General features: G+C 35.8%; 1 protein-coding gene across 1 annotated transcript in view; it reads left to right on the top strand.

Moving 5' to 3' along the window:
* The window catches only part of MAP2 (microtubule associated protein 2), a 75,117-nt gene that overhangs the window by 26,776 nt on the left and 35,471 nt on the right, over positions 1-12,870 (top strand). The window contains exons 3-4 of the mRNA XM_052656994.1: positions 1,723-1,800; positions 11,293-11,544. Of these exons, the coding sequence (XP_052512954.1) occupies positions 1,723-1,800; positions 11,293-11,544 (330 nt within the window). The remainder of the gene's footprint in view (positions 1-1,722; positions 1,801-11,292; positions 11,545-12,870) is intronic.

The following is a 12,870-nucleotide window of genomic DNA, read 5'->3' on the forward strand; positions in this document are numbered from 1 at the left end:
TGAGGTACTAGTCTTCACTTTGTTCATTTAAGGGCAGTACATTAGCCCTCTCCCTCCATTGCAATTCAAATGCCCTACAGGACCAAACAGATAATATAATGGCGCTCACCAAGGAAAACACTCTCAGCCAAAGGCTTGGTGCCCCTATTTTCAATGGATAGATAGATGCTAGATGTGGTTGTATATACATGCAGAGACACATAAAAAGGGAAATTCTCTTGCAATTCAACATATGCTTATTTCACAGGGATGTATAACTAACCCAGAGAAAGATATGGTTTTTAAAGCCTAAAAATAGTATATAACTATTGTTCCTTCAGTCTTATGCATCTTTAATATTTGATTTTCTGATAAGCACTGCATTGTCTATTAAAAATTAAACCATAAAAATTTCTCCTCTCTCAATAATGATTAAAAACAATCTCATTATATTCAATACAATGTTCTCTGATGATCAAGGATTATTTTCACCTAAAACAGAGAGGGAAAAACTTATCTAAAATATTAGCTTTCTTTCTGTGGTTTACTTCTGTTCTTTGAAATGAAAGGAAACCTTACTTTAAAAAAAATTTTTTTTTAATTTTTATACAGTTGGAAAGTTATTTTCCATTTACAGCTATTACAAAATACTGGCTATATTCCCCATGTTGTACAATACATCCCTGAGTCTATCTTACACCCAATAGTTTATAGCTCCCATTCTCTCCCCCTGTGTTGCCCCTCTTCCCTCCCTACTGGTAGCCACTAGTTTGTTCTGTCTGTGAATCTGCTCCTTTTTTGTTATAGATACTAGTTTTCTGTAGTTTTTAGATTCCACATATAAATGATGTACACCATGTGTCTTTCTCTGTTTGACTTACTTCACTTAATATAATGCCCTGTTAGTGGCAAAATTTCTCACTTAAAAAAAAATAAAACTTTAAAATATCCCTTAGAAGCCCACAGGCTTATTTAAAATAAATTTTACCACTGGCTTTGACTGATAAATATTTCCTCTGAAAATCCCTTACCTTCGTGTGAGTGGTCATAAAGAAGGTAAGTGTCTTCAAGAGGAAAACGGAGTTAATGTGAATGAATTTCATCATCTAGAACATTTCTCTTTGGTCTTCTTTCGTGTAGTGCCAAGGCCAGAATATTTCTCAGCTCCCACTAGTACATATTTCTATCTGAAGGTTGCCTCAGGCTGTGACAGCTTCATTTTTCTTTTCTGAGAATACATACAGAAGATGGATTTGACATTATACTTAGTGAACAAAATGTTGTTTAAAAAATACATCTCCTAAAATAGCTGTGATTAGTTTCCAGATCAAGATAAACAATAGTTTCCAGCTCTAACATATTTTTAATCAGTCAATTCAAATCCAAACTAAAATGCTTACCTGGCTGGGTTTGAATGTAGTAAATTAGGATCAGAATTAAATATTTTATTAACTGAAAGAGCAGATAAAATTAATGAGATTAATGATAGAATTTTAGAAGTTATCTCTAATCCATTTTTATGGAGTGATTTTTTTAAAATATTAAATGCTCTTCTTTTTTTAGGTTTTTAAAAATTTATGAATCAGGTAATGGGGCTGAAATAAAATAAGTCAAATGCAACTTACTATTGAATCTTTCCTTGAATTTCATAGAGTCCTTTTTACAGATGGCACAACTCCTACATGTCCACTGGGCTAGTAGGATTAATTGTTGTATCTCATTTTTCCATTGTTTGATCTTTAGCAGCTGAAGAGACAGCTAATCTGCCTCCTTCTCCACCCCCATCACCAGCCTCAGAACAGACTGTCCCAGTGGAAGAAGGTAAGGCCTGTTGGTCTCTTTGAGGTTTGTCTTCTTTTAAGGGTAAATAAACCTCAACCCATAAGTGCTGGACTTTGGATTGGTTAGTATGTAACCCAGCTTTGGAACTGTCTGTTTCAAATAATCAAGAAGAAATGAAGACTTTAATTAAATGTATTATCATTTCTGTACATAAAATCAAAAGTAGATGAATATGGTAAATAAAACAGGAAAAATCTGCTGGATAAAGGAAAAGATAACTTTGTGTTTAAGTGGCTAGCTAGAATAACTACAGAGAACTAGTTTACTTCATGTAGAATATTTTAAAGAGTAGATACAATTTAATTTTGTAAGTGACTGAATAAAAATAAATATATTGATGAAATCAATAGATTTGTTTTGGAAGGGTTGGCAGAAACTGTCTCTATTTTGCTCACTATTGTATTGCCAAGGGCTTCCCCAAGGCCAGACCTGTAGCAAACTCTCAATAAATATTAATGAATAAATGAGGAAGTCAGTGAACAAATTTGATATTGAGAGTACTGAACTGGAAACTGAGATCATGGCTTCTTTCCTGCTGAGACCTTTTATTGTCCATGAATCTATTTATGCATTTAGTCAACATGGAATGCCGTGTCAGCTTTTCAGTTTGCAGTGAAGCAGCAGACAGATGCCTCAAGAATATCCATTTAGAATCTGAGATGAAAGACAGTATTTAAAAGCTAAATATTATTGGTTCTCTGACTTAGACCAGTTAACTTTTGTCTGTTGTTTGAGAGTCACAGGAGAAGAAGAAAGCTTTTAAAATTTGTTGAAAGCTTGCTTGTGTCAATATAATTTACTTTTCATATACTAAAATCAGAATATTAATACTTTTCCATTTTTGTCATTTATTTGTTGACTTATTTTTCCTTTTGTTGTGCCTTTTAGAGCTCATTTTATTGTCTTAAAAATTAAATAAGGTCAAAAAAGAATCACTGTCTTTTTATAAAAATCTGTAATTAGGTTTGTTTATTTTTTGAATTACTAGGTTATTCTAAATTACTGAACTATAAACTATCAATAAATATAATTTATGTTTGTCATAGATTTATAAACTTAAGCCTTTTTTAGTAAGATTTTTTTCTTAAATTGAGGCCTTTTTTCCTAAGTTTACTGCCTGAAATAATTAGTCAAAGGAATAAAAGAAAATTTGAGGACTATAAGCATTGCATATATATAATCAGTGTCATTATAACCACTGATGATTAGTTAATTCCCTGAAAATGTGATTTGATCTTTTAATTCATAGATTTGAAAGATCCTTTCTGGCCTTGATTTTATCTGTTCATATCTATGGAGCACCTACAAGTTTCCTTGCACTCTTCTAAGTATACACTAGTAAGCAAAACAGACATGATCCTTGCTTGTAAGAAGCACAAAGTCTGGTGGAGAATGGAAATCCAGTAAGTAAGTTCAGCACTAGGAAGGAAAAGAACAGGGAGCTTTAAGGTAAAAGAAGAGTAATCTTACTTTATTGGAGGGTGAAGGGAGCTGACCTCAGAAGCCTGAGGAAATGTTGGCCTAGGAAAGATGGAGAAAAGGGGCAGTTTGGGCAGAGGGACGAGGATGTGCAGGGCTCTCAGGTGGGGAAGTGCATCAAGTGTTCTAGGAATTGAAGGAGTCCCAGGGCTAATGTGTGAGAGATGGGTGGAGGAGAGGAGTCTGGGAGTGAGCAGCAGCTGGCTTGGTTCAGGCTTGGATTTTACTCTGAATGTAGTGGAAAGCCTTCCATGACAGCTCACTTCCCACAGGTCACTGAAAATGTTTCTGAACCCCTACTTAAAGCCTTTCCCATGTCAGGAAATCCTCTTAGCCAAGAGAGGGGTATGACATTGACTCCCAAGTCACCTAGAGGTCAAGTAATTCATTCTTCTTACTGCTATATGTGAGTTTGAGTTAAAAGGGCAACAAGGTCTTCCCAGACATCTGAGACTCACCCAGTCTGTTTCTGGAGGGTGTACCATAGATATAATGAAAGTATAAATTTAAAATAGAATCACTTTCATATCTTGGTAACTTAGGTATCATATTCCAAAGTAACTGTTCCTTCACATTTCGGGATTGTTTTCCTCAAGGTGTTTCAGTATATTTGGGGAAAATGGCAACTTACTTCCTACTGAAAGTAATTTGAAGATATTTTTAACATTTTCAAACTGAACATGTATTTTTATTTAATTTTTTTCAGAAGAAAGCCTCATCCTATACAAAATCCTAATGATTTGCTTTTAAAAAGATAATCATATTTTTAGTTATATAGAAAAAAAATATGTAATTTCAAACTCCATTGATTTAAAAGATTAGTAATATTTTTACCTTAATTTTATGAAAGGCATGTGATCCAGGCAATCGAACTAGTTCCTCTCTTTTATTTTAAACCACTCTTAAAGTATTTATAACAACTTATTTGTTTTGTTTTATCAGAAAAAAATTAGTGAAAATCCACAAGACAAGAATAACTTTTCAAATTTTCAAATCGATTGGTTTGTAAAGACAAAGCCAAAATTTTTAATATATTGCTCATAGCACATTGACTGGAAAGAAAGCAGGTGGATTTTTCCATCTAGGAGATTTTTCACCCTCCTCAAAACACCCTTAAAGCAACTTCAATCTAAAAGCACAGTGAATATCACAGTTCAGTCCTTTTATGTAAATGTTCTTAGATTAAATTGAGTATTTTATTGATTTTGAAGATAGGCTTTTTATTAATTAGCAAACATTCTAAAAGCTGTTCTTTCCCAAAGGGGAAGCATGGATGCTTCTACTAAAAATAATTTAAGATATTAATTACTGTCATGTATGAATATTCATGTATTATAATTGGTATAATATTCATAAGACTATGTACTTATTCTGGGGAACAAAGAGATTTTGATGAAAAAAATTAAGTAAGTAGCACACTTAGAAAGGAAACCCAGGTACAGTGAACCAGACTGAACTAGTTATTATATTTTCAATTAAGCTCCCCTTTCTTTTTGGCCTAACCATAATAGTTATCACTTGAACTGAACTGTTAGAATTTGGAAGCCCATGCAAGAGCAATGGAAAAATCTGAAAACAGAACCAGGAGTCCTTCCACCCTCTTAGGTTTCCTCCTGAATCCTAGGCTGATGGCTTCCTGTGTCAGTGATGTGGCGCACTGTGACTGTTAACCTGGAGCAGTTTCCCTCCATATCATTCTAGGGCAGCAGACACCATTGGCAAACTGAGAAGTCCTCAGTCCAAAGCTTGTAGACTGGAAAGGGCTTAGAGAAGTTGGGACACTATGTAAGAGGAGTCAGCTGCTCTAGGCCATGGGGTAGAAGCTGTGATGCCAGGACAGGCAAGATCACCAAGTCAGAGTCACTAATACCCCAAGATGTTTAATCTCTCATAAACGTGACTACTCATTGTACCAAAGGGGGCTGACAGATCAAGACTGAATTTTGTGTGGCAAACTTTACCCAATATAAATTTTCAAATGCTTCTTTTAAAGAAAATTTTGTATGAAGGCAAATTAGGGGAAATGTGATTCTCCACTGAAACCAGGTAAGCTTCATTTTTAAAGATTATCATTATGCAAAGGAACTATGTAAAAGTCCAGGGTTCACAAGACTACCCTTCCCTTTAAAACAGTACATTATGAAATGAAACAGACTATTTTGTGACATAACCAAGTATCCAAAAGCAAGTGTACTTATAGTAAAAGGAGACATTCAATCCTGGCCTTAAAGAGCAAAACTGTTATGAATTCATTTTTCATAAATCTCCTAAGTCTAGCTTTGATGTATCAAATCAAAGTAAAGAGTAAAGGTACATGACAACTTGTCTGATAGACTAAAGATAGAGATATTAACGTCTATGGAATCAAGAATGATTCTTAGTGCTTTCTCAAATACCTTCCCATTTAATCCTTCAAGCAACCCACACAGAATACTCACACAGATAATACTCACTTCCACTGTTGCCCAGGATGTCACAGCTAATAAGTGGCTTATCCAGAATTTAAATTCAAATTTGCTATGCTCAATTGCTTTGGTTATGTCTAACTCTTTGCAGTCCCATGGACTGTAGCTCACCTGACTCCTCTGTCCATGGGATTCTCCAGGCAAAAATACTGGAGTGGGTTGCCATGCCCTCCTCCAGGGAATCTTCCTGATCCAGAGATTGAATCTGTGTCTTCTGCACTGCAGGCAGGGTCTTTACTCACTGAGCCACCTGGGAAACCAAAGTTCCTAGAAACACAGCCTCGCTGCATCGCTAAAGTTCTATGTTATCTAGCTAGGCTCTTACTGTGGGACAATGAGAGTGAAGTCATCTTCTAATGAGAGTATTTTGGTTACAAGGCACTGGACTGATTTCCTTTTTTTTCAAACAACTCCCAAGTAAATAATTCATTCATTTATAATATATTCATTTATAATTATATATATATAATTCATTCACTTATATAATTTATTTATTATGTGTCACACCTCCATTTGGGTATGAACTGACAGCACCCGCCATACACGATCCTATAGCAAATGAGGATCTCTTCTCTTCTAGCATTATCACTGGAAGCCCATGCGCTGGTACACTCTCTGGACTTAGCCAGCCAACAATGTCCTCTAAGCATCACTTTCACTGGCACATCTCTGGGACATGTAATGTAGATGGACTTCAGGCTCATAGGTTCTAAACAGAGATTTGGAGTACCCCAGAGGGGACTGGGCTTTGCCAGACATTCTTTTTGAAGTTGCCTGGCTAGGAGCCAGACACATCCTACAGAGAAGCTACTTTTCCACTGAAACACTTAAAGTTTTTGTTGTTTTTATTGTTCCCTGATTAGCCGAGGTTTTCAGAATAGAAAGTACTGTTTTTTTGAAATGTTCTGGATCTGAAGCAAGACTCTGGGTTGTTTTCACATTTTGGCACTTTCAAGAAACAACAACAAGAAAGAGGAAGCCAAAATCTTCAAAAGGCTAAACTATCCGAGGAGAATTGCCTTTAAACTATCATCTCTCAGGTTTAAATTCTTTAGTTTTGAATTGTAGTCTGCTGTCCTCCCTAGAAAATGTTGAAAAGCAGAGAGGCAAATATGCCGTTTTCACTTATTGATTATCCATGTAATCTGTTTGAATGTATTGGAAGTTTTAGAAAAACTTTGTGTCCCTGGGGAGTCTACAGCCTCAGGAGTCCCTAGAGAAAATATGAATGGCTGGGACTTGTGACAAGCCCAAGACTTATGATTCAGCCATGTTGTAGGCCAGATCTCAGCCAGTCGTCTGCTCAGCTGAGAAATCGTGCTGAGTTGAACTAAGAATATAAAATATAATTTTAGGTTTCTTCTATCCTATGATATAATAAGCATTGTGGCTGGGAAGGTTCTGAGCACCCGTCTAGAAACAACTTCCATGCAACAATCAGTAAATAATGTGTTCAAAAGATTAAAAACATTCTCTCTTCAAAATATTATTTTAGTGTCCTTATGATTTCAGGTTTATTTCCGGTTGTCAGCACTCAATTGACTGAAAATAAGTTATTGTGCTAAAAATACAGTGCATTTTCAAATTAATGCTGTAATTCTGTCCACTTAAATTTTGATACAAATAAAAATCATACAGATAGCTACTGCATTTTGATCTTATTGAAAATACAAAAATTTTAAATTATTTCTCTATATAAGTAAAATAATAGTGGTTAACAAATTTAGTAATCAGCCATGTAGGCCTGAGATACATACAGTGTCTCAGCCAGATACTGTTCTTTGTGATCATTCTTTAGGTTCATTGAAATGCTAAGCAAACTGATTGATCTACACTCATATTTCTAAAGGAAATATATTTAAGTAATACAGATTTCTAAGCTAAGATGTGGGAAAGAAAAGAAATGAGAGCAGCTTCTTTAGCGTTTCCATGAGAAATAGACAATGAGGGCTTTGAAATATAAAAACAGTAGTACAAGTGAAACTTCATAGAATACAATTGTGATGGGTCAGAAGCCACCTCAGTAGAAATTCTCAGGTAACTGTATCTCTATTAAGCCTTCCAAAGAGAAGCAGAGCACAAGGAAACAAGTGTATATTGCTGGGTACTTTCTAATACTTTCACAGCCATGCAGATAAGAACTAGGGTTCAAAAGGATGCCTAGGAGTTTGCATCCAAAGAAAAAGCTATGCCAGTTGTGTTTCCCTAAGCAAGACAGGAAAGAAGCATAATGCATTGTAGATTTTTCTTAACAGGATTGAAAATTACTTTCTGGTGGAAGTCATGAACTAAAAATTAAATCAACCAAAATGCTAACTATCTGTGCATACTAGATAATTAAGGTTGTACTTCCACAGGCCCAGTTTCTCTCAGAATTGTACAGGCATCAGGTCCTAGCAGCTTTCCTCTTTTATAACTTATAAATGTATTGATAAAAACATGAGAAAATGTACTTACTTGAAAGAATTTCTTCTAACAAATGCATTTGTTTCATAGTGCTTTGTTTCTTTCCCAGTGTGTCTGTTGTTATTATAACTCATTTGAGGAAGATGTAAAGATAATTTCTATTATGCAGTGGGAGTGTCAGAGCATTTGGTTCATTTAGATCAATGACAAGATTCCTAAAGGGAGAGTTTAAATTCAGTGGCTACTGAAGCATGAAATTTCACTGTCTCCCACCCTCCACCAGCTTGGTCTCACTCATCCCTCTCCATCCTGCCGTGCTGCTTCCGTGACCCCATGTCCTTGTGCAAATGTTTGTCTCGTCTGTCTGATCTTGTGTCTGTCTTGTCCAGTTTTCCCTGCAGTTTCTTCCTGTGTGTCTGTTTGTAGATGAAGGGGCTGAGGATCAAGTAGGTCCTCTACACAGGTTCCCCAGCCACGAACCTGCCACCAGCGGGGAGAGGCGTAGACTCCTAGCCCCCTCCATCTCGGTGTCTGTGCCTGATGATGACCCTTCCAATTCCGATGAGGAGTACTATGAGCATCCTTTGTTCAGCTCACAATGGACTGCCTCTAGTGTGCTCCCCAGTGTCCCATCGCAGAGTGCAGAGGCCCACTTAGGCCAGGAGAAAGGTGAACCAAGCATGGTCCCCTTTAGCTCCTCCTCCCCAGCCTGCAGCTTTGACCACGTGCATCACCTTAAGTGTGCCTCCATGTGTGGGTGGGAGGGACAGGAGCCTGTTTTTTCCATATGAAAGTGAAGTCCCTATATCGCTCATGTCCATCCAAATGCCTCAACAATTTATATGGAAGAAGTCTGATTTAAGACATGTGAGTGCTTCTTTTTTTTTCTTCAAGGCTTCTGAGAAGGAAGCAAAAAAAGTTCAAACAAAATATGACTTCTTTCTACCCCTTGCAAATATATCAATAGGGAAAGAATGTATCTTCTTACCCAAACCAAAGAAGATAACCCTTAATTATTACTAGACCAGACTTAGAGAGTTAGGTTTCTATTTAGTGCCACATTAATGTGATAGCCCTTTAAAAGAGAAATAATTGTTTAGGGTAGAATAAATGTTATGGAATAAATTTATTTCTCCAAATCACTTAAACATCTACAGAAACTATAGAGGCTTCCTCAGGTGACTAAATCTTGGTTCAGATAAGTAGAGGTGGGCTAAAATGAAGGAAATGCTCCCAAGCTTTTGTCATTCCAGTCTTTTGAAGGTGGAGATCTTATGTATAGTTGGCTGTGGAGAGGATAAAATAAGTGGGCAGTGGGCTGCAATTTATCTCATTCTAACAAGGTAGTATTATAAAGAAAAAAATAGGGCTAATTTTTTTTTTTTTGCTTAGGTGAATGTCATTTTGAAATGGGGAAAAATAACTTGCTTAAGTGAAGAGTATATTTTTGTATGGCATAATATTTAATGTAAAGGCAGACAGTCCCAAGGCAAGAGCACCAATGGTTCAGACATTCTGATAGAAAAATACAATGCATATTGAGTAAACTTAAATGGACTTAAAATAATTAAGAAAACTATGTGAATTTTGAATATAGAACAGGTGTGGAAATAAACATGATTTATACGAAATGAGAAACTGGAAAGCTAAAAAATTACATGGATTTAGAAAAAATATAAATTAAATTGATTTCATCTAATAAGGTGACATTAGCAAAGCAGCTATATTAAAAGTCTCTTAGCTTTAATCAAAATCTCTAATTCTATGGCATTGTAAAAATTGCCTTAATAATAAGTTAGAATCTGAATTATTAAAATGTTACTGACATAGTTAAATTACAAAAATGAAAGTATCTGTGCATTAAATGTGAAGAAATAGTAGCAGTTCTCTTTTTTCCCCATAAGGGCTTAATGTTTCTCAAAAAATTTCTCTCCTTTCTAGCTATAGTCTTCCTCACAGATCCATTTAAACAATATATGATTGTTCATAGGAATTTCAAAAGAATCATTCATTTGAAGAACTATAAGACAGCTTATGTATTTCCCTCTAATTTCTTAAGCAATAAAATGGGATTTATTTTACTGATATTTGAAGTGTAAAGGAGAAAAAATTAAAAGCATAATTCATGGCTTTTCATAAGTTTGTTTTATTACATTTTAATTGTTAATATTTTTCTGTGTGATATACATCTTTGGGGAGGATATTTTGGCAGTTTTGTTGCCACTCAGCTATCTTTACTTGGTGGTTTTGTTTTGAATTGCTGAAATGAAACTTTATAATATGCACATTTTCTTTCTTTCTTTAGTGTCAAAGAGAACTATACAAGAACTCTATTACTGCTATTTCAGTGGTTTGAACAATATGATAACAGTCGTGTCCTAGAGGCAGACTTTTCTAAATTGCAGTGAAATTAACTTTTACCTGGACCTTGTTTTTCAAAATATTTTACTTCTTGAAAAATTTTACATTCTCCAATCATATAATGCAATGAAGGTAAAATTAATTGAGTTAGATCGTCTTTGGCCTTAAAAATACTAAATAAAGTATGTCTTAAAGAGTTTTGATGGATTTCATGATAAAGTTGATAATAAAGTGGCTGATTGGATATTATTCTGAGGCCAGGCTTTTTACTCCCAAAGATCCCTTTAGCAAAGTTTGCATGTTTTACATTAAGTAATCAGGAATTCGTATGTAGGGGCTTCCTGCATTGGAGAAAACAGCACATGACTTACACACTTAAAGGTTTGTTGCAGCACATCAACGCATCTATCTTTTCACAACCATCTGTTATCTGGCAGCGCCATCTCTTATTTCCAGCCAGCTTTCCACATTGTGTGCGACTTACTGCCATTTCCACTAAGGGTAATAGAGCAATAAAACCCTTTCAGCTCTCAAGTTTTAAAATAAATAGCCTTTTAATGAGACTTTAAAAGGCATCATTATTAGTCGATTATATTTACTGATTTTCCATTGCGTTAGGATATTAATTTGTTCATCCAAACGATAAAAGAGGTTCTTGTGAGGTCAATAAAATAGAGCTGAAAGCGTTCCTTGAATAATATTTCTGTTGTTTCATATATGTTCCTATGGTCATGATGTCAACATCTTTTTCATCCCTAAGAAGAAGAAACGCTAGAGAGTCCAATGGCTGAGGAAGAGAAACCTGCCACTCTTCCTGAGAAAGAGTGTGGGGCTGCCAAGGTCTCAGACCAGCCCAAGGGCCTCAGTGAGGGCCAAGTGGAGTCTAGTGCGGAGGCCCAAGTAGTTCCTGCAGACAGCGCCCCAGCAGGGGCCCCACAGGAGAAAAGTGTAAAAGAGGTCACGGTCACGGAGGTGTCTCCAGAAGTAAAAACCCCTTCCTCTGCCGGGGAAGGTGTGTCTTTCTTAGGATTTGCATGTGTTTGTTGCAAGTGATCTCTCCAGCAGCTTATCAATCTGATGCCTTTCCAATGCTATTCCATCGCTGGGTCGTCTCATGATACCAAGACCTCTGTCTGAGACTTAAAGAGCAAAGAGTGTGGCTTGTGCAGGTGCTGTGTGGCAGCTTGGTTTTCCACTGCTGCAGCTGATTCCTGGTTTTACTTTGCCATGATACAATACGCTTTGCAGCCAGGCTGATGATGCTATGTGAGCTTTTTTTCCGCCCCCGCCCCTCCTCATCTCAAATGTTTGCCAGTCACATTGCTAATACATGTATATTTTTATTTTTTATTTTGGGGGACAGCAATTCATATGCTTTTCTTTCAAATCGTAGAGGTGGATTTTGGCACATTATTACGGGCTTCAATGGTAAAATGGTTTTTGTTTGCAACCGCAATGTGCTATATTTTTTTTATGCTTCAGTGAATACTGGTTTAGTTTCCTTAAAAGCACCTGCTGATGCTTCTCATATCATTTCCTTTCCATGGCAACCAACCCCTTTGATCATCACCATCTCTCTTGAGTTTTCATTCATCTAAACTTTACTAGAAAAGTCATTAAGTATTTATTTTCTACTGTGACAAGACAACACACAAGTATTTAAGTCAATGATGATCCATACACTTGCCCTTCAACTTGCCCATTCAGATGACTGAATTTTATTAATTTTCCCCAAATCTTCTCCAGACAATTACATTTAGCCTTAGTGACCACAATGAAATAACTTTGGCTGTAAAATACAAGTGACACTCTGGAGCCTTTTGAATTGGCGAACAAATAAAAATTACAAAGACTCATTTAGTCTCTGTGAAGCATCTCTAAAGCCAGTATTGGTCAGTGCTTCACCTGTTGGTCACATTCCAGGAAATGAGGTCATGACCAAGGAGAAAAAGACATTTTAATAGTTGACTCTTATTAAAATTTTGTTATTCATGTAACTTACCAGTATTAACAGTATAATTCAGATTTTCTTATATCTATCGTACAGACTAAGTAATGATTAGGATTTAGGAATTTTGAAATTTAGAAATTTCTACAATTTTGGTAGAAATTGTCTTGTTAATATTTAGGTCATATCAAACAAAGTCTATAGCAATTATTTATTTGTATTACCGAAATTTCTTAGATGACTTCTAAAACTTTATTCTAGGAACATTTCAATGCCCCAAAACTGGTCTTGGCATTTGTTGGTCAAGTTAGCTGAAATTATTTAATGCATATTATTATAAATTAATTGGCCTTCTGCCCATGGGTTACCAATTCACTTTACAATGAGAAA

Source organism: Budorcas taxicolor, chromosome 2, assembly GCF_023091745.1.
Source record: "Budorcas taxicolor isolate Tak-1 chromosome 2, Takin1.1, whole genome shotgun sequence".
NCBI classification, from domain to species: Eukaryota; Metazoa; Chordata; class Mammalia; order Artiodactyla; family Bovidae; genus Budorcas; species Budorcas taxicolor.